Source organism: Scardinius erythrophthalmus (genome assembly GCF_964197995.2).
Source record: "Scardinius erythrophthalmus genome assembly, chromosome: 11".
Classification (NCBI taxonomy): domain Eukaryota; kingdom Metazoa; phylum Chordata; class Actinopteri; order Cypriniformes; family Leuciscidae; genus Scardinius; species Scardinius erythrophthalmus.
The window spans coordinates 7,757,326-7,783,001 of NC_138231.1; the positions used below are offsets into that span (position 1 = coordinate 7,757,326).

Here is a 25,676-nt window from a genome sequence, read left to right on the forward strand (position 1 = left end):
TATACACTTTACACTCTTGGGTGTTTGGGTTCCATTAAAGCTATTAAAACTATTAAAAACAAATAGTGTTCCAACCAATCACCGACAGGGGGAGGGTGTTGTGAGGTTTTGAGCCAGCTTCTTCTTCAGCTCCGACTTCGTGTGCAGCCGTGCACGAGCACAAAACCTCACAACACCCTCCCCCTGTCGGTGATTGGTTGGAACAATATTTGTTTTAGCTTTGAGTGGTTGGTGAAACCAATTGTTTTTGTGTGCAGATCTCAGAGCCTAGGCTGCCTACAGAGACGCGGTTTTTTGACAGCATGCTTATGGGGCGGGCAGCTAGCGGATCGTTAGGAAAGATTAGATGAATGTGATAAAAAAAAATTTGGGCCTGAAATCACTGATACAACCTTTAATGTTTCAAGGTTCCACTTCTGAAGCGTTTCCCTTACATATGAATCCACATCCTGTGTAAAAAAAAAAAGTAAATTTTGTTAATATAAAGTAACATAAATAAAGCCTACTGTCACTAACCTACTATGAATTCACTGTAAAATCACAGGAGCTGTAAATTTACAATATGTGCTCCTGCAATGGCCATGTATTGTGGTAAATGACCTCCATTTAAAATGTCCTTTTACTGCTATGTGTCATTTAAAAAGTAATAAATGTTATTATAAAGGAATAAAGTCTCAACCAACCGTCATTTTTTTTTATGTGCATGTGGTGATCTGAAAAGTGTTTTGCAACTTAACTGGCTATTGTAATAACTTACTATCTTATTGAGTCAGTTATCTTTTATAACTTTTAATCTTTATAGAGTTGTCTAGATAAACTGTTTAAGTAGGGTGTCAATATTTCGGGGCGGGGGAATGGATTAAAACACTATACTTGACAAATGCATTTGCGAGTCGCAACTATGTTATTGAACCTTAATACATGAAGTACATTCTTTCCATTCAACTTTAGGCCCGCAACAATATAACAATAACAAACAAATAATAAAAAAGTTTAGCTTTTAAACGGGAACGGACAAAAAGCAGTCAACAGGGGAGATATAAACATGGAAATAATTGGCTGAACATTTAGAAAAAAAGCGGCAATAATACTATGTATGTACGAGCTTAAAGTCACTTTATAACGAAAAAAATAACATATATACAATATGCATAATGCATACTGTATAGTGTAATATTAACTCACTCGTGTATCTTCTGTTAGCTGCGGTGGTCACCTTGAAGACTAAACCAAACTGCCGTTCTATATACTATTATGAGCCATTGAGACTCATTTAAACTAATAAACTCTAAACTCATACACTTATAAACTAATTAACTTATAAACTCATGAATTCATAGACTTATGAACTCTTAAACTCATAAATTAATAAAAACCCTAGCAACCACCTAGCAACCACCCAGAATACCCTAGCAACCGCCTAGCAACACCATAGCAACCACCCAGAACACCCCAGGAACCGCATAACAACCACCCAAAACACCATAGCAACCGCCTAGCAACCACCCAGAACACCCTAGTAACACCCTAGCAACCACCCAGAATACCCTAGCAACCACCTAGCAACACCATAGCAACCACCCAGAATACCCTAGCAACCGCCTAGCAACCACTCAGAACATCCTAGCAACCAACCAGAATACCCTAGCAACCACCTAGCAACAGCATAGCAACCACCCAGAACACCCTAGCAACTGCCTAGCAACACCCTAGCAACCACCCAGCATATCCTAGCAACCGCCTAGCAACCACCCAGAACACCTTAGCAAATGCCTAGCAACCACCCAGAACACCATAGCAACCCACTAGAAACACCCTAACAACTTTAAACTACTTCAAACTATACTTTAAACTTCAAACTATTACTAACTTCAAACAACTTTAAACTTAATTCAAACTTTCTGGTCCAAACTTTCTCAAGCCAACTTAAAGTTTGTCTCGACGAACTTTTTAATCTAGTTCAAACTGCTGTTCTATATAGTATATGAGCCATTGAGACTCAATTAAACTAATAAACTCCTCTATCTATCTACTTCAAACTATTTTAAAATTTAAACTAATTTACACGTTTGATTCAGTATACATACCCAGGTGAAAAAGACGTACTATTAAATGTATTAAAAATGTACTTGAGTGTGTTTTTAGTAGGCCTACAATACAAATATACTTTAAAGGGCACCTATTATGCAAAATTCACTTTTACATGGTGTTTGAACATAAATGTGTGTTGGCATTGTGTGAGCAAAACCACCCTAGAATGATAAAAATCCACCCAGTGTTTTTTTTACGATCTCAATAAATCATAAGCACTGTCTCAGAAATGAGCTGTTCTCAGATTCGGCGCAATGTGACGTAGAATTGAGCAGGCCCCTCCCACGACTGTTGATTGACACTTCAGATTGAGCATAGACCCGCCCTGAGTGAGCTGGACACAGAGTCCACCATTGTTCGACGCTTGAGCAGCTGTAGACAAGAATCAGTCCTAAGCGATTGAGGTGTGTTGTTGTTGGATGTAAGAATGAACATAGCAGTCTTCATTTACTCTCGTTGTTACTCGAGGATGGATCAGTACTGTTTGTGATCCAGCTTACGGTCTTCAGAGAGACAGGACTAACGTTACTGACCACGGCAGAAATGAAAGTGAGAGCACGCACTTTATGACAGCTCATCGAGTCATTTTACAGATATAAGGTTTACCAGTTTATTAGGCACCCACTGAAAAGGTGTGTATATATTTATTTCCATCTTCCATCTTCTACCGCTTATCCGGGGCCGGGTCGCGGGGGCAGCAGTCTAAGCAGGGATGCCCAGACTTCCGTCTCCCTAGACACTTCCTCCAGCTCTTCCGGGGGGACCGAGGCGTTCCCAGGCCAGCCGGGAGACATAGTCTCTCCAGCGTGTCCTAGGTCTTCCCCGGGGTCTCCTCCCGGTGGAACATGCCCGGAACACCTTCCCGGGAAGGCGTCCAGGAGGCATCCGGAAAAGATGCCCGAGCCACCTCAACTGACCCCTCTCGATGTGGAGGAGTAGCGGCTCTACTCTGAGCTCCTCCCGAGTGACCGAGCTTCTCACCCTATCTCTAAGGGATCGCACAGCCACCCTGCGGAGAAAGCTCATTTCGGCCGCTTGTATCCGGGATCTTGTCCTTTCGGTCATGACCCACAGCTCATGACCATAGGTGAGAGTAGGAACGTAGATTGACTGGTAAATCGAGAGCTTCGCCTTGCGGCTCAGCTCCTTCTTCACCACGACAGACCGGTACAGGGACCGCATTACTGCAGAAGCTGCACCGATCCGCCTGTCAATCTCCCGTTCCATCCTTCCCTCACTCATGAACAAGACCCCAAGATACTTGAACTCCTCCACTTGAGGCAGGAGCTCTCCACCAACCTGAAGCGGGCAAACCACCCTTTTCCGACTGAGAACCATGGGCTCGGATTTGGAGGTGCTGATTTTCATCCCAGCCGCTTCACACTCGGCTGCAAACCGTCCCAGTGCATGCTGGAGGTCCTGGTTTGATGAGGCCAACACGACAACATCATCCGCAAAGAGCAGAGATTACAGGCGACTGAAATTGTCAATATTGCAGTGAGCGAGCCTGTTGTGCTACCCGCACGCCTGCAAACAAACGCCAGCGTGGATATACTCGCGCTAACTGAATACCAATGTGTCTTCCCCTGTGGCCCAGTGGCAGATTCTCAGGCTTTCGCGCGAGAGGACCCCGAAATGTGACTGTTCCAGTGTATTCTGCAGTGTACAAGCCGGAACAGCTGCCCGCTTGCCTGCACACAAAAAAACGTTTTTACGGCTACCCAGACAAATTCCATAGGAATGTATTTTCTGGTGTCCTGGCCACGGCCGATGGTGCTATAAGTGTAGAGAAGATGCCCACTGCCTAGTGCCCATCCCTACACACAAGCACAGCCCTTCACACAGGGCCCACGCTCATAAAATCGACTCAGGTCGATTGCACACACAACATAGTTGACGTGCCCACTGCCCAGTGCCCACAAACACTATGTTCTGCATGTCTCACGGTTTCTGTAAAAACGAAACCTGTGCGCATTCGCTCTGCTCAGGCAGACAGTGCACTCAAAGCAGTAAATGTGCCCGCTCCCCCTCGCCCACTCTTACTCACAGACATCAAAAAATATAATCAATACGCGTTGCATGAACCACATTTGTGTGGCTATCATGTTTAAGATTTCTTTAAATGAAAGTACTTTTATCATGCCAGCTGAAGGTTCATTTTTGCGCGTGTGAAATAACATAATGTGCTCGTGAGCATGTCTTACACGCTCATAACATTTGACTAAAAAATGACGCCATAGACGGACGCCTCCACCTCGGGTTGGGGAGCGCTGCTTGAGGGCAGACCGTTCTTCGGCCAGTGGTCAGAATGGGAAAAGCTCCAACATATCTACTGCCTGGAAATGTTGGCAGTGGACAACGCGCTGACGCGTTTTTCGTCCTCAGATAAAGGGCCACCACATCTTAGTCCGCTCGGACAACATGTCAGTGGTGTCCTACATAAATCGCCAAGGCGGTCTCAGATCCCGAAACTTATACAGGCTGGCGAAACGCCTCCTGGAATGGGCTCAGCGCAACCTGCGCTCGTTGAGAGCAGTGCACGTGCCTGGGCTACAGAATTTGGGGCCAGACAGACTGTCCAGGAACAACATTCCGGCGAGCGAATGGTCTCTACACCCGCAAACAGTCCAACTATTGTGGGAGAGATTCGGCAGAGCGGAAGTGGACCTGTTCGCGTCTCATGAAAACGCTCACTGCCTTGTGTTCTTTTCCAAGAGCAAGAGTGCGCTGGCCCAAGCGTGGCGGCGCTGCCCGCTCTATGCTTTTCCCACCGTCGCGTTCCTACCTCAGGTGTTAGAGCGGATCAGGAAAAACGGATGCTCAGTGCTTCTAATGGCTCCGTTCTGGAAGAACCAGGCTTGGTTCCCAGTTCTGATGCAGCTGATGAGCACTGCCCCATGGCCAATACCGGTGAGGAGGGACCTCCTCTCTCAGGCCAAGGGCTCGATCTGGCAACCTCGCCCAGAGCTTTGGTCCCTACATGCGTGGGCCATCAACGGGTACCCACTGATCACCCACAGGGAGTGTTAAACACGATCATGCAGGCTAGAGGGCTCCTCTACGAGGCGGCTCTATTCCTCAAAATGGTCTGTGTTCTCCAGCTGGTGCACAGCACGTGGCTTTCCACCCCAAGACTGTGGAGTGACAAGAGCTACTGGATAAGGGAAGAGCCCCATCCACGCTCAAAGTTTATGTGGCGGCTATAGCAGCGTTTTCAAAACCAACGCTTGGCCAGTCACTAGGAAGGAACGATCTGGTCATTCGCTTCCTTAGGGGAGCTAAGAGGTTAAATCCTCCCAGACCTCCCTCAGTTCCCATATGGGACCTTTATACGGTCTTGGAAGCCATGAAAGGTGCCCCATTCGAGCCGATCCAATCAATAGATATTAAACATCTGTCTTTCAAAACAGTGTTTCTTCTGGCTCTCGCTTCAGTAAAGCGTATAGGGGACTTACAAGTGCTCTCAATGAGCGCAATGTGTATGGAGTTTGGGCCAAATGACTCAAAAGTCATACTCAAACCGAGGCATGGGTACGTTCCTAAATCCCTCAACGCACCGTTTAGGGCGCAGGTCATTTCCCTGTCTGCCCTGCCGGTCTCTAACGAGGAAAAGAATGCCAGCTTCCTTTGCCCGACCAGGGCATTAAAGGAGTATGTATCTCGCACGTCTTTCTTCAGACAGACAGAGCAGCTCTTTGTTTTCATTATACGGACGTTCTAAAGGACTTGCCGTGTCGAAACAGAGCCTATCCAGATGGATAGTCGATGCTATAGCGCTGGCTTATACCTCTAAGGGCTTGCAGTGCCCATTAGGTGTCAGAGCGCACTCCACGAGAGGTGTGGCCTCGTCGTGGGCTTGGTCTAGTGGGATTGCCTTGCAAGATATCTGTATGGCGGCAGGCTGGGCCTCCCCGTCTACATTTATAAGGTTTTATAACCTAGAGGTTCCCGCTTTACAAGCTAAGCTGTTTTCGGTCAAAAAAAAAAAAAGAAATCGGTACTGTCTGCCCCGAGGTTTTCGGCCCAGAATACTGAAACTACTTGAGCAAACGCTCGCTGTTTGATCGCGCAGCTACATGGGCAGTGTATAAGACCCACTATATTCGTCAGTTCAGGCCGGAGGTCGCCCTGACTGAATGAAACATTATAACCGCTCCTATAGGATGTTATGTTTTACAGGAATGATGCTATTTTTATCTTTAGGTTATAATAACATAAAAATTTATAATCCAGATTTTGATTTTTAAAGATTTATTATAAAAACTGATTATTTTTTCCCAAAAATTCAATAAATTCATGACACTTTTTTTTTCAAAATGCAGTTAATCCATTGAATCAATATAAAAGTTATTTTTTATCATACTGAAACTGTTGAAATCAGCCATCGCTAAGAAATATCTCCTAAACTTTTTTGACGGCGATCAGCTCACAAAAACTGATTTTGCACGGGCACTTTGCACTATGTGTCCTATGCTGTCAGGTATGCTGTCAGCTATGCTGTTTACTTCTGGATATTATATTTCATTCTGGTGCGCTTAACGTTATCGCTACTGTGTAATAGTAGCCTATGCTATTCACCAACTAAACATATCCTATTCAATGCGTTCACAGTCTCTTTCACGGTCATCATTTGTAGTAGCCTATTCACAAACTGTTTGCTCAAGCATAGCGTTTTCTCGGAGTTCACTGTGTGCTATACCATGCACAAATAAAAATGTCACTGAACTTTTGCTGTGCAATTGTAACAATGAGCACTCAAACACACCTGTTGGAGCCAGACTTGCTTTCTTTATTATGGTTTGAGTCGAATTATGATAATGTGTTTTGTTAATAATAGTTTGGTGTGGTTATGTTGTATTTGTTTATATTCAGACTTTTGTTTTGCTTTAATATTGCTTTGGTTTTGCTTTTCTGTGAGTGCAACATGGAGGTGTGCGTTACTGAACCCGCCCACCAGCAATCAGGTGACTGCAGCACCTGTTTTATGGGTTCAATCTAACACGGCGTTTAGAGTTTGTTTTGAAAGTGGCTAGCAAGGTGCAGCCGTATATTTTCTTTGACCGCTCATTTACCAGCTTGGGATTATTCACTGAAAGCTCCATCACCCTCCCTGTTGTACGGTAGGACAATAAAACCAATGGAAATTCAGGTACAATTATTCACACAACATTCAATAAAAAACATAAACGGAACGGACTTGAGGAGTTATGTTTGAGCGCGTCAGCGACTGGCTGCAACACTAAGAAAATACATAGTCAAAGAAAATTGGCTTGTGTTGCCTGCTAACCTTAGAAAGAACTTTGAACATTTGGAAGAAGGAATTGTTTGCTTGAATTATGTTGTACCCGATCATCTGCTTGCAAATCTCAACATATCTTGGGCCTGCTACTCTGTTTGAATGAACTGAAAGTCGCTATTTTCAATGGACGCGCGTTTTTACGCATCCGACGTCATTTCATTGATAAAGTTTGTAGCGATCTCAGCTGAATGAATTAACAAGCCTACACGAACAAACCCGCACGTTGTGAATATGAAGTCCCTGACGTTTCTGTTTGAGATTTGGGATTGCAATGAGAAAATATTTGAGTTGTAAAACGAGATTAATTGAACATGGAGGAAGAGAGTCATGATAACGCTGATCAAAACGAGAGACTGGCAAAACTGAAAGCGTCTCGACGTGCAAAAATGGGCGTGTTGACGAGAAAGAAAAACGAAATCATGACATTAATGAATGATGTACAAAACGTGGAAACAGTCCAGTTAAAAATGGGAACTGAGTTTGATAAAGCTTATAATGACTTGCACTTAGTAAATGAGTCATTTAAAATGCTGTTGTCACCAAACAATGCTGAAATTGATCAAAATGAATGGTTTTTGCCAAAAATGACTCTCATAAATGAATTAAAAAATTATGCTGAAAAATGGTTTTCTCAAACAAAAATGACTGATGATGTGGCTGAGGGGGCAGAAAATGAAATTGCAAACACTGGTGACGCTCCTGTTATGGTCGATGCTCCTGTTACTGCTGATATTGCTGCTGGTCTGGATGATATTGGTCCCAAAGACAGTATTTCCCAAGTGAAATCAAAGCACTCATGGTCATCACGGTCATCTAAACATTCCTCACGGTCATCAAGGTCTTCTAACTCATCCAAGTCGTCTATTGCTTCTCTTAAAATGCAACTTGAAGGTGAACAAGTGGAACTGGTTGTTAAAGCAGAAGCTCTTCAACAGAAGCAAGCTCTTGAGAGAAGGGAAGCTGCACTCAAAGCTGAAAAGGAGGAGCTTGAGTTAAAAACTAAGATGGCTGTAAATACAGCAAAGTTGAACCTTGTGAAAGGATACGAAATGCAACATGTTGTCTCTGAAAGAATGAATCAAAATGAGAATATAGAAACTGGATTGTCTCAACAGGCAGCTGGAACAGTCAACTCTGACCATCATACTTTTGATGAGGACGCAGAACAATTAACACCTGTGTTCACACAACTGCCATTAATTCTGGAAAGGAACGTACCATACAACTTTCAACCAGCTACATCCACTCAAAGGAAACCTGCCATACCAGCAAAGGATGTATCTGTTCGTTCAAAAATCCCCCCTTTTCAGACTCATTATGCACCTTTGGATCCTAGTTACATTGCACCTGCCAGCCTACCTCCAGCAGGTGGCAGTAGAGAACAGAGAAATGTTGCATCTCATCAGAATCCAAAGCCTTCTACTTCTCAAGCTCTACCAAATATTCAACATGCAAAAAAAAAAAAAACTCAAACTGAGGGTAGTATTTGATTGTGGAGCTACCTACCAAGGTGTGTCTCTAAATTCGCGACTTCTACAAGGCCCGGATCTCACCAACAATCTCATTGGGGTCCTCACTAGATTTCGCCAAAATCCTGTTGCCTTCATTACTGATGTTGAAGCCATGTTTCATCAGGTGCATGTATCCGAGGAAGACTCGGATCTCTTGAGATTCTTGTGGTGGCCTGATGGGGACTTGGACATGGCTCTTGAAGAATACAAAATGGTCGTGCACATCTTTGGGGCTACATCTTCTCCAAGCTGTGCGACTTTTGCATTGCAGCAATGTGCCAGAGACAATATTGGCAAATTTGACCCAGATATTACACATACTGTGCTCAGGAATTTTTACGTGGACGACTGCTTAAAGTCTGTGAATACAGAGCAAGAGGCAGTACAATTTGCAGGACTGCTCACCCAACTGTGTGCCTCAGGTGGTTTCACGCTGAACAAATGGGTTAGTAATAGCCGAACATTGCTTGCATCCCTTCCAGAGCAAAGCTTAACCCAGGAGTTGAAAGACTTAGACTTGGATAAGGATGCATTGCCTATTGAAAGAGCTCTTGGAGTTCAATGGTGTGTGCAGTCTGACTCCAATGTGATCAGCAAATGCGTCCACTGCAGAAGAGAAAGCTGTGTCAGAGTTAAACAATATATGTCGGACTTGCCTCAAGAAAGACTATCACCGGATGAACCACCATTTACCAATGTAGGCATCGACTACTTTGGACCTTTTGAAATCAAAAGAGGACGGACTACGTTGAAACGGTATGGTGTGATCTTTACATGCTTAAACATCAGAGCCGTACACTTGGAAGTCGCCCATACATTGAACGCTGACTCGTGCATTAATGCTATACGGCGATTTATTGCCAGACGAGGTATGGTCAAGACCATCAGATCAGACAATGGGACGAACCTCGTAAGAGCAGAACGAGACTTGCGAGAGTCCATTCAAGATCTGGACAATTCAAAGATCCATGCCGCATTGCTCAAAAAGGGCATATCCTGGACTTTCAACCCACCCACTGGATCCCATCATGGTGGAATTTGGGAAAGACCAATAAGAACTGTCAGACGCATTCTTAGAGCCCTGTTGCAAGAACAGGCTCTGGATGAGGAAGGATTGGCTACTTTACTGTGTGAAGTTGAAGCCATAATCAATGACAGACCCATTTGCAAAGCTTCTGACGACCCTCTAGACTTGGAGCCTCTCACACCAAACCACCTCTTACTTCTTAGAGGAAAGCCTTCCCTACCACCTGGTGTATTCAGCTCAAATGACTGCAGTGGCAAGAGGAGATGGCGCCAAGTGCAGTACATGGCAAATCTTTTCTGGAAGAGGTGGACCAAAGAATATTTGCCAGAGTTACAAGAGAGACAGAAGTGGACAACAAAACAGAGAAATCTTGCTGTTGGAGACATTATATTGATAGTGGATGACTCTGCTCCAAGGAACTCGTGGCTCATGGGCCGCGTAACCCGAACTTTGCCAGATAGAAGGGGGTTTGTGTCACGTGAATTACAGAAAACAAAGGGAGGACTCAAATGCAAAGGGAAAATAATTTATTTACAAAAGAAACACTAAACACAAAACAAAACCCACGAGGGGGAAAACATAACTAAATACAAAACAACTTCAAAAACGAACATACCAAAAGGGGTCACGGGAGAACAGGAGACGTGTACAAGACAACGATCCGACACAGACTGCAAACACAAAGGAACTTATAAAAGGGACAAATCAGGCAGGTAATAAGGAACAACAGGTGGGGCAAATGAAACCAATAATGAGATAACAAGGAGGGTGGGGTCAAACAGTGACAGGAACACAAACACCACATGTGCTACACAAGACAGGACAGGCATGTGACATTACCCCCTCCTTAAGGAGCGGCTACCAGACGCTCCACAAGGGACGGGAGGGACAGACCAGGGCGGGACGGGAGGGACAGACCAGGGCGGGACGGGAGGGACAGACCAGGGCGGGACGGGAGGGACAGACCAGGGCGGGACGGGAGGGACAGACCAGGGCGGGACGGGAGGGACAGACCAGGGCGGGACAGGGGGAACAGGAAAGACAGACCAGGGTGGGACAGGGGAAACAGGAAAGACAGACCAGGGGGGGACAGGGGGAACAGGAAAGACAGACCAGAGTGGGACAAGGGGAACAAGAGAGACAGACCAGGGTGGGGCAGGAAAAATGAACAGTTCTGGAGGCCAGGGTGGAGCCGAGAGTCCATCGGACGGCCAGGGCGGAACAGAGAGTCCATCGGGCGGCCAGGGCGGAGACTTTCCCTCGGGCGGCCAGGGCGGAGACTTTCCCTCGGGCGGCCAGGGCGGAGACTTTCCCTCGGGCGGCCAGGGCGGAGACTTTCCCTCGGGCGGCCAGGGCGGAGACTTTCCCTCGGGCGGCCAGGGCGGAGACTTTCCCTCGGGCGGCCAGGGCGGAGACTTTCCCTCGGGCGGCCAGGGCGGAGACTTTCCCTCGGGCGGCCAGGGCGGAGACTTTCCCTCGGGCGGCCAGGGCGGAGACTTTCCCTCGGGCGGCCAGGGCGGAGACTTTCCCTCGGGCGGCCAGGGCGGAGACTTTCCCTCGGGCGGCCAGGGCGGAGACTTTCCCTCGGGCGGCCAGGGCGGAGACTTTCCCTCGGGCGGCCAGGGCGGAGACCTTCCCTCGGGCGGCCAGGGCAGGGACCTTCCCTCGGGCGGCCAGGGCGGAGACTCTCCCTCGGGCGGCCAGGGCGGAGACTTTCCCTCGGGCGGCCAGGGCGGAGACCTTCCCTCGGGCGGCCAGGGCGGAGACCCTCCCTCGGGCGGCCAGGGAACAGGCACCGGCTCAGGAACAGACATCACCGGCTCGAGCACTGGAACTGGCACCACCGTCTCGGGCACTGGAACTGGCACCACCGGCTCGGGCACTGGAACTGGCACCACCGGCTCGGGCACTGGAACTGGCACCACCGGCTTGGGCACCGGAACTCGCACCACCGGCTCGGGCACTGGAACTGGCTCGGGCACTGGAACTGGCACCACCGGCTCAGGCACTGGAACAGACACCACCGGCTCGGGCACTGGAACTGGCACCACCGGTTCAGGAACAGACACCACCGGCCCAGGAACAGACACCACCGGCCCAGGAACAGACACCACCAGCCCAGGAACAGACACCACCGGTCTAAGTGTGTGCGTAGACCACACACACCACATGGCTGTGGCCATAATGGCCAGTGTCGCGGTCACTGAGGGCGCAGGAACAGACGCCTCCGGCTCCGGCTCAGGAACTGGCACCACCGGCTCGGGCACTGGAACTGGCTCGGACACTGGAACTGGCACCACCGGCTCGGGCACTGGAACTGGCTCGGGCACTGGAACTGGCACCACCGGCTCGGGCACTGGAACTGGCACCACCGGCTCGGGTACTGGAACTGGCACCACCGGCTCGGGTACTGGAACTCGCACCACCGGCTCGGGTACTGGAACTCGCACCACCGGCTCGGGTACTGGAACTCGCACCACCGGCTCGGGCACTGGAACTGGCACCACCGGCTCGGGAACTGGCACCACCGGCCCAGGAACAGACACCACCGGCCCAGGAACAGACACCACCGGCCCAGGAACAGACACCACCGGTCCAAGTGTGTGCGTAGCCCACACACACCACATGGCTGTGGTCATAATGGCCAGTGATGCGGTCACTGAGGGCTCAGAAACAGACACAGAAACAGACACAAGCACAGGCACAGACTCAGGAACAGACACTGGCTCAGGAACTGGAACAGACACAGACACTGGCTCCGGCTCAGGAACTGGAACTGGAACAGACACTGGCTCCGGCTCAGGAACTGGAACTGGAACAGACACTGGCTCCGGCTCAGGAACAGACACTGGCTCCGGCTCAGGAACAGACACTGGCTCCGGCTCAGGAACAGACACTGGCTCCGGCTCAGGAACAGACACTGGCTCCGGCTCAGGAACAGACACTGGCTCCGGCTCAGGAACAGACACTGGCTCCGGCTCAGGAACAGACACTGGCTCCGGCTCAGGAACAGACACTGGCTCCGGCTCAGGAACAGACACTGGCTCCGGCTCAGGAACAGACACTGGCTCCGGCTCAGGAACAGACACTGGCTCCGGCTCAGGAACAGACACTGGCTCCGGCTCAGGAACAGACACTGGCTCCGGCTCAGGAACAGACACTGGCTCCGGCTCAGGAACAGACACTGGCTCCGGCTCAGGAACAGACACTGGCTCCGGCTCAGGAACAGACACTGGCTCCGGCTCAGGAACAGACACTGGCTCCGGCTCAGGAACAGACACTGGCTCCGGCTCAGGAACAGACACTGGCTCCGGCTCAGGAACAGACACTGAAGGTTTGAAGGGCGTCTCCAGGATCCGAGCTAAACGCTCTAAATAGCCGATCAGTGCCCCCCCGGCCATGAGAATGGGCATCTCCCGATCTGTCTCCGACTGGGCAGACGTGGCTTGAACCATCTCTGGCTGGGCAGATGTGACCTGAACAGTCTCTGACTGGGCAGACGGAACGTGAACAGTCTCAGGTTGGGCCACTAGACTCGGGACCACCAGACTCGGGACCACCAGACTCGGGACCACCGGAACAGGGACCACCGGAACAGGGACCACCGGAACAGGGACCACCGGAACAGGGACCACCGGACTCGGGATCGCTGGAACAGGGACCACCGGAACAGAGACCACCGACATAGCCACGGAGGGGTTCTTTCCTCTCCTCCTCCGTTTCGGAACCACCGGAACTGGGACCACCGGAACTGGGTCGAGGAGGGGCCAGAGTGGAGAGTGGTCCTGAAATTCCTCTCGCCCACCTCCTCTACTGCGGCCTCCACGGGTCCCGCGAAATATGACCAACCGGGTCCCCTCAAAACTTTGCCTCCTCTCCCGCTCGGTGGCTGGGGAAGAGACCCTTTGCTGAGTCCTTGACATGGTCGGATCGTTCTGTCACGTGAATTACAGAAAACAAAGGGAGGACTCAAATGCAAAGGGAAAATAATTTATTTACAAAAGAAACACTAAACACAAAACAAAACCCACGAGGGGGAAAACATAACTAAATACAAAACAACTTCAAAAACGAACATACCAAAAGGGGTCACGGGAGAACAGGAGACGTGTACAAGACAACGATCCGACACAGACTGCAAACACAAAGGAACTTATAAAAGGGACAAATCAGGCAGGTAATAAGGAACAACAGGTGGGGCAAATGAAACCAATAATGAGATAACAAGGAGGGTGGGGTCAAACAGTGACAGGAACACAAACACCACATGTGCTACACAAGACAGGACAGGCATGTGACAGTTTGTGAGACAGGTAGAGGTGCAAACCAAGGCCAGCACCTTGATACGGCCGATCTCAAAACTTGCCTTACTTCTGGAAGCCACTGATTGAGATTGACGAACCTTCTTTCTTCATGATGAACTGATTTTTTATGAACTGATGCGTAGCATCTACTAAAAAAAAAAAAAAAAAAAAAAAAAAAATCTAACAAAAAAAGGAGTATGTTGGTAAGCTGTATGTACATTTCTGTAAATATTATCTGTCTCCTATAGTATGTTTGTAATTGTACTGTTTTTTCACAGAACAATTAGGGGCCGGTATGTTAGAGCCAGACTTGCTTTCTTTATTATGGTTTGAGTCGAATTATGATAATGTGTTTTGTTAATAATAGTTTGGTGTGGTTATGTTGTATTTGTTTATATTCAGACTTTTGTTTTGCTTTAATATTGCTTTGGTTTTGCTTTTCTGTGAGTGCAACATGGAGGTGTGCGTTACTGAACCCGCCCACCAGCAATCAGGTGACTGCAGCACCTGTTTTATGGGTTCAATCTAACACGGCGTTTAGAGTTTGTTTTGAAAGTGGCTAGCAAGGTGCAGCCGTATATTTTCTTTGACCGCTCATTTACCAGCTTGGGATTATTCACTGAAAGCTCCATCACCCTCCCTGTTGTACGGTAGGACAATAAAACCAATGGAAATTCAGGTACAATTATTCACACAACATTCAATAAAAAACATAAACGGAACGGACTTGAGGAGTTATGTTTGAGCGCGTCAGCGACTGGCTGCAACACTAAGAAAATACAACACCAAACCAACAATTACTAAAAACACACACAAAAATTGATTTTGCATGGGTATTTTGCACTAGTATTAATAAGTTGAAGAAGATCCAGGAGGAGAAAAGTTTTATTCTGTCACGAAACTGCTGCTATTCCTCAGCTGTCGTCGCTTCAGTGATGCTCGCGCTGCTCCCGCGCAACAAAGCTCAGCTAATCATCATCGGGTTTGAAACAAAGTAACGGCTCCCCTCATCAAAACCTGCCGCAGCTTCCGCCGTTTGTTCGGCTCTCCTTTACAAGGTTTGTAAACTCGCCAAATAAATATAAATACAGAGTCTACTCACTATATATTCAAACACACATATAAACGTTTTTACAGTGTTTACCACTCGTTTATTGCACAGTATCTGGTATAAAGGTTTTAGCCGCGATGCTAACTACGTTGATCTAATGAACAAATGGAAATGACTGACTTATTGTCTTAGATTGATTTAGTCATTCAATTCAACATATTCTGTACAACTGTGTCTTCAAATTGCTGATATAGCCTAACTAATTTAGCTGATTCCTGCTGTTGTCATTGGCGTTTGTTATGAATAACACAAGCAGGTTTTGTCTGTTTTTGTTTAGCTATAACTTTACTTAGGCTACTACATTTGCCCCCATTCTCTCAAATACCATTTTAAAGCCATTTACTGGTCAATAAATATTATGTTGTGAATAATCAGCTTTGTTCTTTTGTTTCCCCAGAACAACCAGTAGGCTACATTTCTAAAATAATCTGAACATTTCAATGGCAACATTGAATTACAGTAAGTTACCTGCACCACACGCAAGTAGCCTACTTTATTACTATGAACTTTCTCTGTGTGAAATTGTATTGTTTGACTGTGTACTTGTGTTTTTTAATCAGTTATTCTCTGAAAATCTTCCCTCATGCTCTCAAATCTCATTCATGTTACTCAGAAAAATAATATCACAGGCTTCAGAAGACTTACAACACAACCCATAACACATGAGTTGTGAACTCATTGATTATTTTTAGGATCTTTTCTGGAACATTTTTGGAGCTTAGCCATTTTTACATAAATTGTTGCATTGAATTGAACTAGACAAGTGTACATAAGAATGGTTTCATGAATGATTTACACAATTTTTTTCTGCTTGTGTTTCATGCAGTGAAAGCGAATGGTGACTGGGGTTGCATTATGCCTGAGATCTGCTTTTGTACTGCTTTTGCTTTTGATCTGCACAGACAGAAAGTCAAACAGGTTTGGAACGTCACAAGGGTGAGGAAATTATTTAAATTTCACAACTATCACTTTAATAACCTTACTAACAGTAAATGTTGTACTTTGCAGGGATCTCGGTAAGCTGAAATACAAGTTTGAACAAGAATAAAAATCCTCCTGTAGACCTGAAAATCATTGAAGTTTATTTGTTTATTTGTTTATAAAAGCTTTTCACTTTTCTAACTCTTTAAGTACCTCACATGTCCCTTGTGAAGATTTTATTATTGATTGCATTTTATGTTGCAGCCCAAGCCGCAACATTCTAATCTGAAAAATGAAGCCTACCCGGAAGTGCGAAAAACTGCAATACATTGAAAATCCGCTAGGGGCAGGTCCCAAAAGGGAGCAAATGTCCATAGACCCCCATGTTAAAATGTCCGTTTTCACAGCATAAATTCATGTTTTTACAGGCTGGTCCCATGGACTTTTATTGTATTTTTCGATAGGTTCCGAGTGCCTGACAACTGTGAGGGGGGTGATTTTTTTTCTAACTCGTTAGTTTAGATCGTATTTAGATATAAAATGTATGACAAATAAGGGCGTGGTTAACTTTGATTGACAGCTGATAACGAGCATAGGCTGCGCCAAGGAGAATGACAACATAAGAAGCGCCATTTTTTTAATATACAGTTAAAATATAATACTACTGTTTTTGTATCATGAAATGTAGTTTTAAGAGTTTTTTAGGCGAGAATGTGGTTATTTAAAGCTCAAATCTGTGGTTTATTTATAAAGATTTATGAAAATTTTATCCAGGTTGTGAGATCCAGACGATCACCGGGCGCTCGGCGCTCATGTACCCCGCCTGGAACAGCCTTTCCTCGGCTGGTCCTTCTGATGTTTTCCGCTGACTCATACTCTCCTTTCCGTAGTGGTTAAACATGAGATATAATTCGTCTTGTGTATATCTAACGGGTGATTTTTGGTCTCGTGAATCTATAATTTGTTCCTTGCCAATCGTTTTGGCTGAGGGCTAAGTGAAGTTTCATAACTTTATAAGCTATTTAACTTTACCGTTGTATGGTTAGATAGAGCGCTGACTTTGTATGTTTGACTGAATTGTTTGCTTTATTTGTATAGCTTCTTGTACCTTTTACTTATACTTTTATAATGGCTAATATTGATAAAACTGAAATTTAACAAAAAGAGACTGGGTCGAGTTTTGTCATTTTAAATTTTAATACAACGAAGATGATCTGTAATGTTGTTTACTGCAACATCTGTTTAGTACAAATGCACATATTGCCTGGACCATATTAAAATGTTTAATATTTTTATATTATATTTAAATGAAAAGAGGCAGGGTTGTGTTTTATATTTCGTTTTGTTATAAATAGGCTAACGTTATATGCAGTGAATATAATCAATACGCGTTGCCTGAACCACATTTGTGTGGCTATAATATTTAAGATTTCTTTAAATAAAAACAAAAAGAGTTGGTGTGGTGTTTTATAACATATTTAGTTTTATTGTTGCCTAAAATATACATACAGAGATAACCGGAGTAGCAGATCGAGCTGAGTGATACGCGCTGTTCCATTTGCAGAATAACCGGACTCGCGTCCTTTACCCATATATGGATTTTTTTTTGCAGGGTGGTAGGAAGACTCATTAATATTCATTAGGGAAGTCATCCCTGATTGGTCTTAACCCCAGTGACGGGTAGGTTTAGGGGCGGGGTTGGGGTAGGTCATCACATAGACCCCAGTGACGGGTAGGTTTAGGGGTGGGGTTAGGGGTAGGTCATCAGACCAATCAGGGATGACTTCCATAATGAATATTAATGAGTCTTCTGCTACCACCCTGCAAAAAAAAAAATATATATATTTTTTTAAATTAGCGCCCCCATAAACGGCCTCAAAACCGTTCTTCAGAAAGTCTATGGGTGACGTCACAGACACTTTGTCCATATTTTTTACAGTCTATGGTTGCAGCGAGTAAAGGTGCGGTCACATTTTTGAATTTCGTGAAATTACACAGGCAAAAAAGTCCATTGACCATTGTCAGCAGTGTAGCGACGTAATGTATGAAGCACAGCTCACACAGGAGTCACTTTCACACAGCTTTCTGTTGGTCAAATCTAGTGAATTCCAGTGACCACCTTGGTCCCATAGGGAAATTTTTGACCACACATGAAATTGCTGATCGTGTGGATTCTTATTGAAATGACTGGAATTCACCAGTGAACATTCACAGAACAACAGATAATTTTACTGCACCTTAATACTGTTTCCGGGTCGAAGCCTCTACTTCTACTTCCTCTATCTTGTTTCATGAGAATACTCAACAACCATTTATGAACACTGTTGATTCAAGTCACACATTTTAGCTTTTCAAAAGCCATGTACATTACAGTCTCCAGTCTAACGGCATCCCAGACTTCAATATTTTATTATTCAAAATAGCTGAATAACTAACCATCAGAGATTTCAGAATAGAGATAAAGGATATAGGAGAAAAGGTCATCATTTTCAGGAATATTATAGCACAATGAGTGCATATTAGCACTGTTTGTTTGTTTTTGGCATCTGATAGAGCTTTTGGAAACAGTAATGTCAGACTTACCATCGGACTGAAACACAAATGTTTTAAAGTTAAGTTAAGATGGACATTTTTAATTAGTCAAAAATATATATTTTTTAAAATAAAACCATAGTAACAACATGAAATTAAATATTTAAAAAAAATGACATTTGGTTCCTGGAGGCACCCAAAGTGGTTCCACACAGTGCCTAATATAAGAGTTCCTCAGGAAACTTGTGTGGTTCTTCAGAGAACCACCCCTTTTTAAAGGGTGCCTAGACTAGAGGATCTACAGACGGTTCCGCCGGTGTGGCAAAGTGAAGAACCCCAAAAGGTTCCTCCAGGCACCTTTTATTTTTACAGATGTCTAATAAATAATGATGTAAAAATCTTTTTGTTGACATTTCTCATAATCAAACTCTTGCAGTACAGCTTCAGAGTAATTTTCATAACCAAATAGAAATTGAGTTCTAAATTAGCATGATGTTATAGAAAAGGTGCTAAGTATAGTTCATTGATTTTTTTCCACATCCATTTACTAAAGAGGAAGTTTGGGTGCATGGGAAATACAATTCATAATAGTGAAAGTATGGTACATTTTACACAAATTAAAATTTATGAAAACAATTTATGATTGATTTAAAGCATTTTTTTATCTTTAAAATCACCTAAAGGGACAGAACAGTTACCCAACTGAAGAAACTCTGACATTGCTTTGTTAAATAAATGAGTGTATCTTGGTATTGATTTGTGGATGTATTTATATTGACAGAAGCATGTTTGTATGTTACAGAGCAGTCTCAATGCTGAGGATGGAATGGGCGTTATATCGCTCAGCGTCATCTATGGAGCCACCATTTTGTCCTCAATGTTTCTGCCCCCAATAATGATCAAAAATCTGGGCTGTAAATGGACCATCGTCATTTCAATGGGTTGCTATATGACATATTCCATTGGAAACCTTGTGCCTGGCTGGTGCGTGTATTTCTCCACCTTTTGTACTTGCTGATCTGTTGAATAATATACACAAATACTTAATGTAAGTGTTTAGTTTTAAGCTAAAATGTGAGAGACCGTTTCAAATCTCAGACATGACAAGACTATTATGTTTGAGATATAAGACATAGCTTAAAGGGATAGTTCACCCAAAAATGATAATTCTTTCATTAATTACTCACTCTCATGTCGTTCACACAACATCTGCTCTCGCGTTAACACAACACGCATGTGTCGTGGTGCTTTTGTGAATGTGCGTTGTAGATTAACCCCTTAAGCCCTGAAGGCATTTTTAGAGTTGTTTTGTCTGAGTGACACACACAAAACTAAAGACTCATAACTCCAAAACTACCAGGAGAGTCAAAAGGTATCGTTTGACAGAACGCTTTTCAAATTTATTTAAAATATAAATTACATTACATTTGGACATTCTCCTGCCGAGAAACTGCTGATAAAAGACAACAAATATATATAATTTTTATTATGATTTTGCATATCTCTCTTGTTTGACATGCAATAACTCGGGAAGGAAATATGGTAGGGAAAAAATTATTTTTTGTGGAAGTACCCCTAAATGTGAGCTGCATCTGGATTTGTGCTGATCGCATAAAGTACTCAAAAGATACAGCATTTGGAACAAAGGTAGCCTTTTTGTTTAGTCCTCACACATTTGGAAGGCAATAAAAAAAAATGTTTTCTGAGTGACACACACAAAACTAAAGACTCATAACTCCAAAACTACAAGGAGAGTCAAAAGGTATCGTTTGACAGAACGCTTTTCAAATTTATTTAAAATATAAATTACATTACATTTGGACATTCTCCTGCCGAGAAACTGCTGATAAAAGACAACAAATATATATAATTTTTATTATGATTTTGCATATCTCTCTTGTTTGACATGCAATAACTTGGGAAGGAAATATGGTAGGGAAAAAATTATTTTTTGTGGAAGTAGCCTACCCCTAAATGTGAGCTGCATCTGGATTTGTGCTGATCGCATAAAGTACTCAAAAGTTACAGCATTTGGAACAAAGGTAGCCTTTTTGTTTAGTCCTCACACATTTGGAAGGCAATAAAAAAATTTTTTTTTCTGAGTAACATACACAAAACTAAAGACTCATAACTTCAAAACTATGGGGAAGAGGGGAAGTCCCTCTACATATGAGCTGCATCTGGATACAATTTTGTGGTGATTGGATAAAGGAATCAAAAGTTGCAGCATTTGGAACCAAGATAGCCTTTTTGTTGAGTCCTTGACGCCCCCTTATGGGCATTTTTAAAAATGCATTTTTTTTTTTTTTTTTTTTTATACAGTGGTAAATTAGTTTTTTTTGCATAAACAATGCACTCACATCGCTCCATAAAACTGAGTTTTAACCATTTGGGTCACATTGATTACTTTAATAATGTCTTTATACCTTTCTGGGGCTTGAAAGTGGAAGTTAACTGTCAATGGAGGGACAGAAAGCTCTCAGATTTCATTAATAACATCTTTATTGGATTTCCGAAGATGAACACAAGTCTTGCATGTTTTGAATGACATGAGGGTGAGTAAATAATGCCAGAATTAAAAAATTTGGGTGAACTATCCCTTTAAAGGGATCGATCCGTAAAACCATCATAAAAGTGGTCCAAATGACTTGTTATGGAAGGGTTATGGAAGCTAGCACAAAATATATGAAAAAAAATTATATTTAAACTGTTCAGAAGTTTGGGGCTAGCAGGATTTTTTAATGTTTTTGAAAAAAGTATCTTACCAAGGCTGTATTTATTTGATCCAAAAATACAGTATACAGTAATATTGCAAAAAATATTACTAAAACTAAGAACTGTTTTCTATTTTAATATATTTTAAAATTTAGTTTATTCGTGTGATGTCAAAACTGAATTTTCAGCATCATTACTCCAGTCTTCAGTGTCACATGCTCCTTCAGAAATCATTATGAAATGATGATTTGCTGCTCCTGAAACATTTCATATTATTATCAATGTTGAATGATGAATGATTTTTGTAAAAACCGTGATACATATATTGATACACTTTAATGAATAACAATTCAAAAGATTTTTTTTGTAACATTATTAATGTCTTTACTATAATTTTTGGCCAATTTAACAAATTCCGAAGATAACAAATTACTGAAGTCTCTGAAATAATTTTGTTTCTGCAGGCCAAGTCTGATGACCACTTCTGTCATTCTAGGTATGGGAGGTGCTCCGTTGTGGTCTGCAAAATGCACCTATCTCACAATTAGTGGAAACATGCGTGGCCAGAAACACAACAAGAAAGGCCAGGATCTAATAAACCAATATTTTGGCATTTTTTTCTTCCTTTTTCAATCTTCTGGGGTATGGGGAAACCTCATGTCATCTCTCATATTTGGCCAGGACTCTAACATAGGTACAGTTGAATTAAATACTTTGCCAGCGTCTCTGTATTTTGGTGACTGTAAATGAGCGTCTATCCATTTCTAGTCGAAGTCCCTGAGGAGAACCTGCAGTTCTGTGGTGTCACAACATGCCATGACAATTTCACCATCATTGGAAACTCAACCCGTCCAGCAAGACACTTAGTAAACACACTACTAGGCTGCTACATTGGTAGGTCATTTTTTTTGTATGCTTGTATAGTGAGCTGTTGAAATAGGACTTCATTAATATTATCCCCTGAAAAATATCTAGCTTAAAATATTCAGCACTGTGTGTAGGCAACTAATTTTCATTGTTCTATGAAGGTCCATTAAGACTGTATAACCTAGTGTTTCCTGGTCTATGCAGGTGTGGGGGTTCTGGCCATGATTTTTGTGGCAGTGTTCTTGGACAACATAGACCAAGGTCTGGCCAAAGAATTTCGAAAGACCAAGGGCAACGAATCATTTTTCAGCACCTTTCTGGCTACCTTCAAGCTCTTGAGAGATCCCAGATTGTTGCTGCTCAACCCTTTGACCATGTTCAGTGGGATGGAGCAAAGCTTCCTCTCTGGCGAATTCACAAAGGTACCTAACCAAATACAGACTGTGGCAGAGTCAAAAATAAAGGGGGCTTGGGAAACAAAATGCCACCAGAATTAATAAAAAATCATCCAAAAATTTATAACATACAAAACAGTTAAGCAAATGGATGCCCTACACAGAACTTGAGTTATCCCCTTATTTTTAAAACATTAATATCTCATTGCATTATTTGGTTACACTTTATTTTAATGTTTCCATGTTACAGTGTTATTACACATTTAAGTACTGAATAATAATAATGTACTTACTATAAGGTTAGGGTTAGGATTAGGTTTATGATTAGTTCCATGTATTTAAGTACAGTTCATAGTAATTACTATTTTTAGTAAATAGTAAATAATATTACGTTACGTATAACAAAGACACTGTAAAGTTACCCATTATTTATGCAATTGTAATTACTGCATTAAACAGTCTGTAATTAAACAGTCTGTGTAATTACATTTACAGTAAATGCCTCTTCAGATGCAAAGATGGATTTTGTACATGATTGTACAGATGTCCTGGACATATAGTAGAATTTAAAATAAAGTTGAAACTTATTGGCTGCATCCAAAATCGCATACTTCCCTACTATATTGTTTGCGAAAAACAGTATGTGACAAAATGAATTCACATTACTGCAGGCAAAAAGTACCTGGATGACCTAATACTTCTGGCGACATTCTGAAGTGTGTATATGATGGTCACTTTACTATCCCATGAGGCCACGGGAGAGGATTTGTGAATGGTCATGCACCCTATATTGCATATTTACCCTTAAAGGGTGCAACATGGCGAAAGTAGTATGTTAGAATTACATTCATACTACACACACTCATACAGTACATACAACATACTCTTTTAGCGGTTGTGAAGTAATTACTCACTCAAAATAAGTAGCTACCTGAGAGAGTATGCGATCTCGGACTCAATTGCTTATTCTAATTGAATTTATTGTTTAAACATTTAATAAATTCAAATTTAAGATCATAATGGGAAAGTTAATTTCTAGTTCATTCACATGGAAAATGATCATGTGTTTGTGATCCTCTTTCCCGCAGAACTATGTGACTTGTGCTTTAGGAATACATTATGTTGGCTTTGTGATGATCTGTTTCGCTGCTGCTAACTCCCTGTGCTCATTTGCGTTTGGGAGACTGGCTCAATACACTGGAAGAATCCCCCTCTTTTGTTTGGGTAATACATGAACAGCTTGACATATGGTTTAAGGTTAAATATTGTCTCTAGAATTGATGCTCATACTGTCTCACTACACTTTCACAGCTGCACTGACAAACCTGGGCTGTTTTGTGGGTCTTTTGTTCTGGGAGCCTCATCCAAACCAGCTGCCTGTGTTCTTCGTGATTCCGGCTCTCTGGGGCATGGCAGACGCTGTGTGGCAAACGCAAACCAATGGTGAGTGCTTAATACTGCATACTACTTAGTTACCTATACAGTCAAGTTATTTTTATGAATATTAAAGGGTTAGCTCACCTAAAAATGAAAAGTATCCCATAATTTACTCACCCTCAAGCCATCCTTAGTGTTTATGACTTCTTTCAGCCGAACACAGAGTTATATTAAAAAATATCTTGGCAGTGAATGGTACAATTTTTTTAAGCCCAAAAAAGCGCTTCCATCCATCATAAAAGTAATCCATACAACTCCAGTGGGTTGATAAAGGCCTTCTGAAGCAAAGCGATGCATTTTTGTTAGACAATTATCCATAATTATAACTTTAAGCTGTAATCACCAGCTTCCGGAAACGGCCGTCACGAGAGAGTCGAGTTCTGGCGTATGACGTAGGATGTAGGAGTAGCGTAGCGGAAACATTTCTCTTTAAAAATTCTCATTTTAGACTTCTAATTTGTGACCGGTGTTTTGTTTTGCTCTATCCTCTGCGCTTCCGCATTCATCAATATGTCATGCGTCATTTAAAAAAAAAAAAAAAGAATCATTTATTATTATTACTATTATTATTACTTAAAATAAATAAAAAAATGCTTCCACAGATGTTTAATGTGTTTTATATTTGTTGTATTGCATTTAATGGTATTCAAGTTAACATTATGTTGTTAATTTATAAATATTTTTATAGTTATTTATTATACTGTGTATTATTTCATTGCAGCACTTTATGGAATTCTCTTTGCTGAGAACAAAGAAGCAGCATTTGCCAACTACTGCATGTGGGAGTCCCTTGGTTTTGTTATAGCCTTTGCTTACAGCACATTCATCTGCCTGTCCACCAAGATCTACATTGCTTTGGCTGTTCTGGCCTTTAGCATGGTAACTTACCTTTACGTTGAGTACGAGGAATACAAGCATCCAACTCCACCAGTGATAATGGAGGACTTGCATAAACCAGAAAAGGCCGACCTCACAGAATTGAACGATAAAGTTATTATTGCCCAGACACAAATGTAAATAGATTTTGGTTGATATTTCTGCCTCAGCATGTAAAATGTTGATTTTTTTGGTTGTCTTTCAGAGATTATTTTTACAGTAGTTTTTACAAAGTGTTGATGTAGCATATAAATATTTTGATAAATCTTCTTTATAACTGTACAAAGGCAAATTGTTTCTTTTTGTTTTTATGATTCTGTTTACCTCATTTTTACACTAAATGCAACAGATAGAATGCTCATATGTTAAATGTGAGCATGTCTGGTTAACATTTGGCACTCAAGGGCCTGGTTTAACCTTAGTTCAAGGACATTTAAGTAGCTTTTATAAACGTGCATTAGAAAAAAACATTACTGGTGTGCATCTTGAGACAAAACAATGGCACATATATATTTTAAGATATGTCAGTGCAAGTTGCTTTCAGTTGAAACAGCTCAAACATGCATTTTAGTCTAAGACTAGCTTAAGTC

The 25,676-nt window shown here is 42.9% G+C and overlaps 1 protein-coding gene across 1 annotated transcript in view; it reads left to right on the forward strand.

Annotated features, from left to right (window-relative positions):
• The window catches only part of LOC308698226 (protein unc-93 homolog A-like), a gene marked incomplete at both ends in the record, with an annotated part of 43,135 nt that extends 17,908 nt beyond the window's left edge, over positions 1-25,227 (forward strand). Inside the window, 7 exons of the mRNA XM_081378141.1 lie at positions 19,599-19,780; positions 21,976-22,205; positions 22,280-22,405; positions 22,583-22,800; positions 23,862-23,997; positions 24,085-24,216; positions 24,932-25,227. Coding sequence (XP_081234267.1) covers positions 19,599-19,780; positions 21,976-22,205; positions 22,280-22,405; positions 22,583-22,800; positions 23,862-23,997; positions 24,085-24,216; positions 24,932-25,227 — 1,320 coding nt within the window. The remainder of the gene's footprint in view (positions 1-19,598; positions 19,781-21,975; positions 22,206-22,279; positions 22,406-22,582; positions 22,801-23,861; positions 23,998-24,084; positions 24,217-24,931) is intronic.
• Between the last annotated feature and the right edge of the window lie 449 nt (positions 25,228-25,676).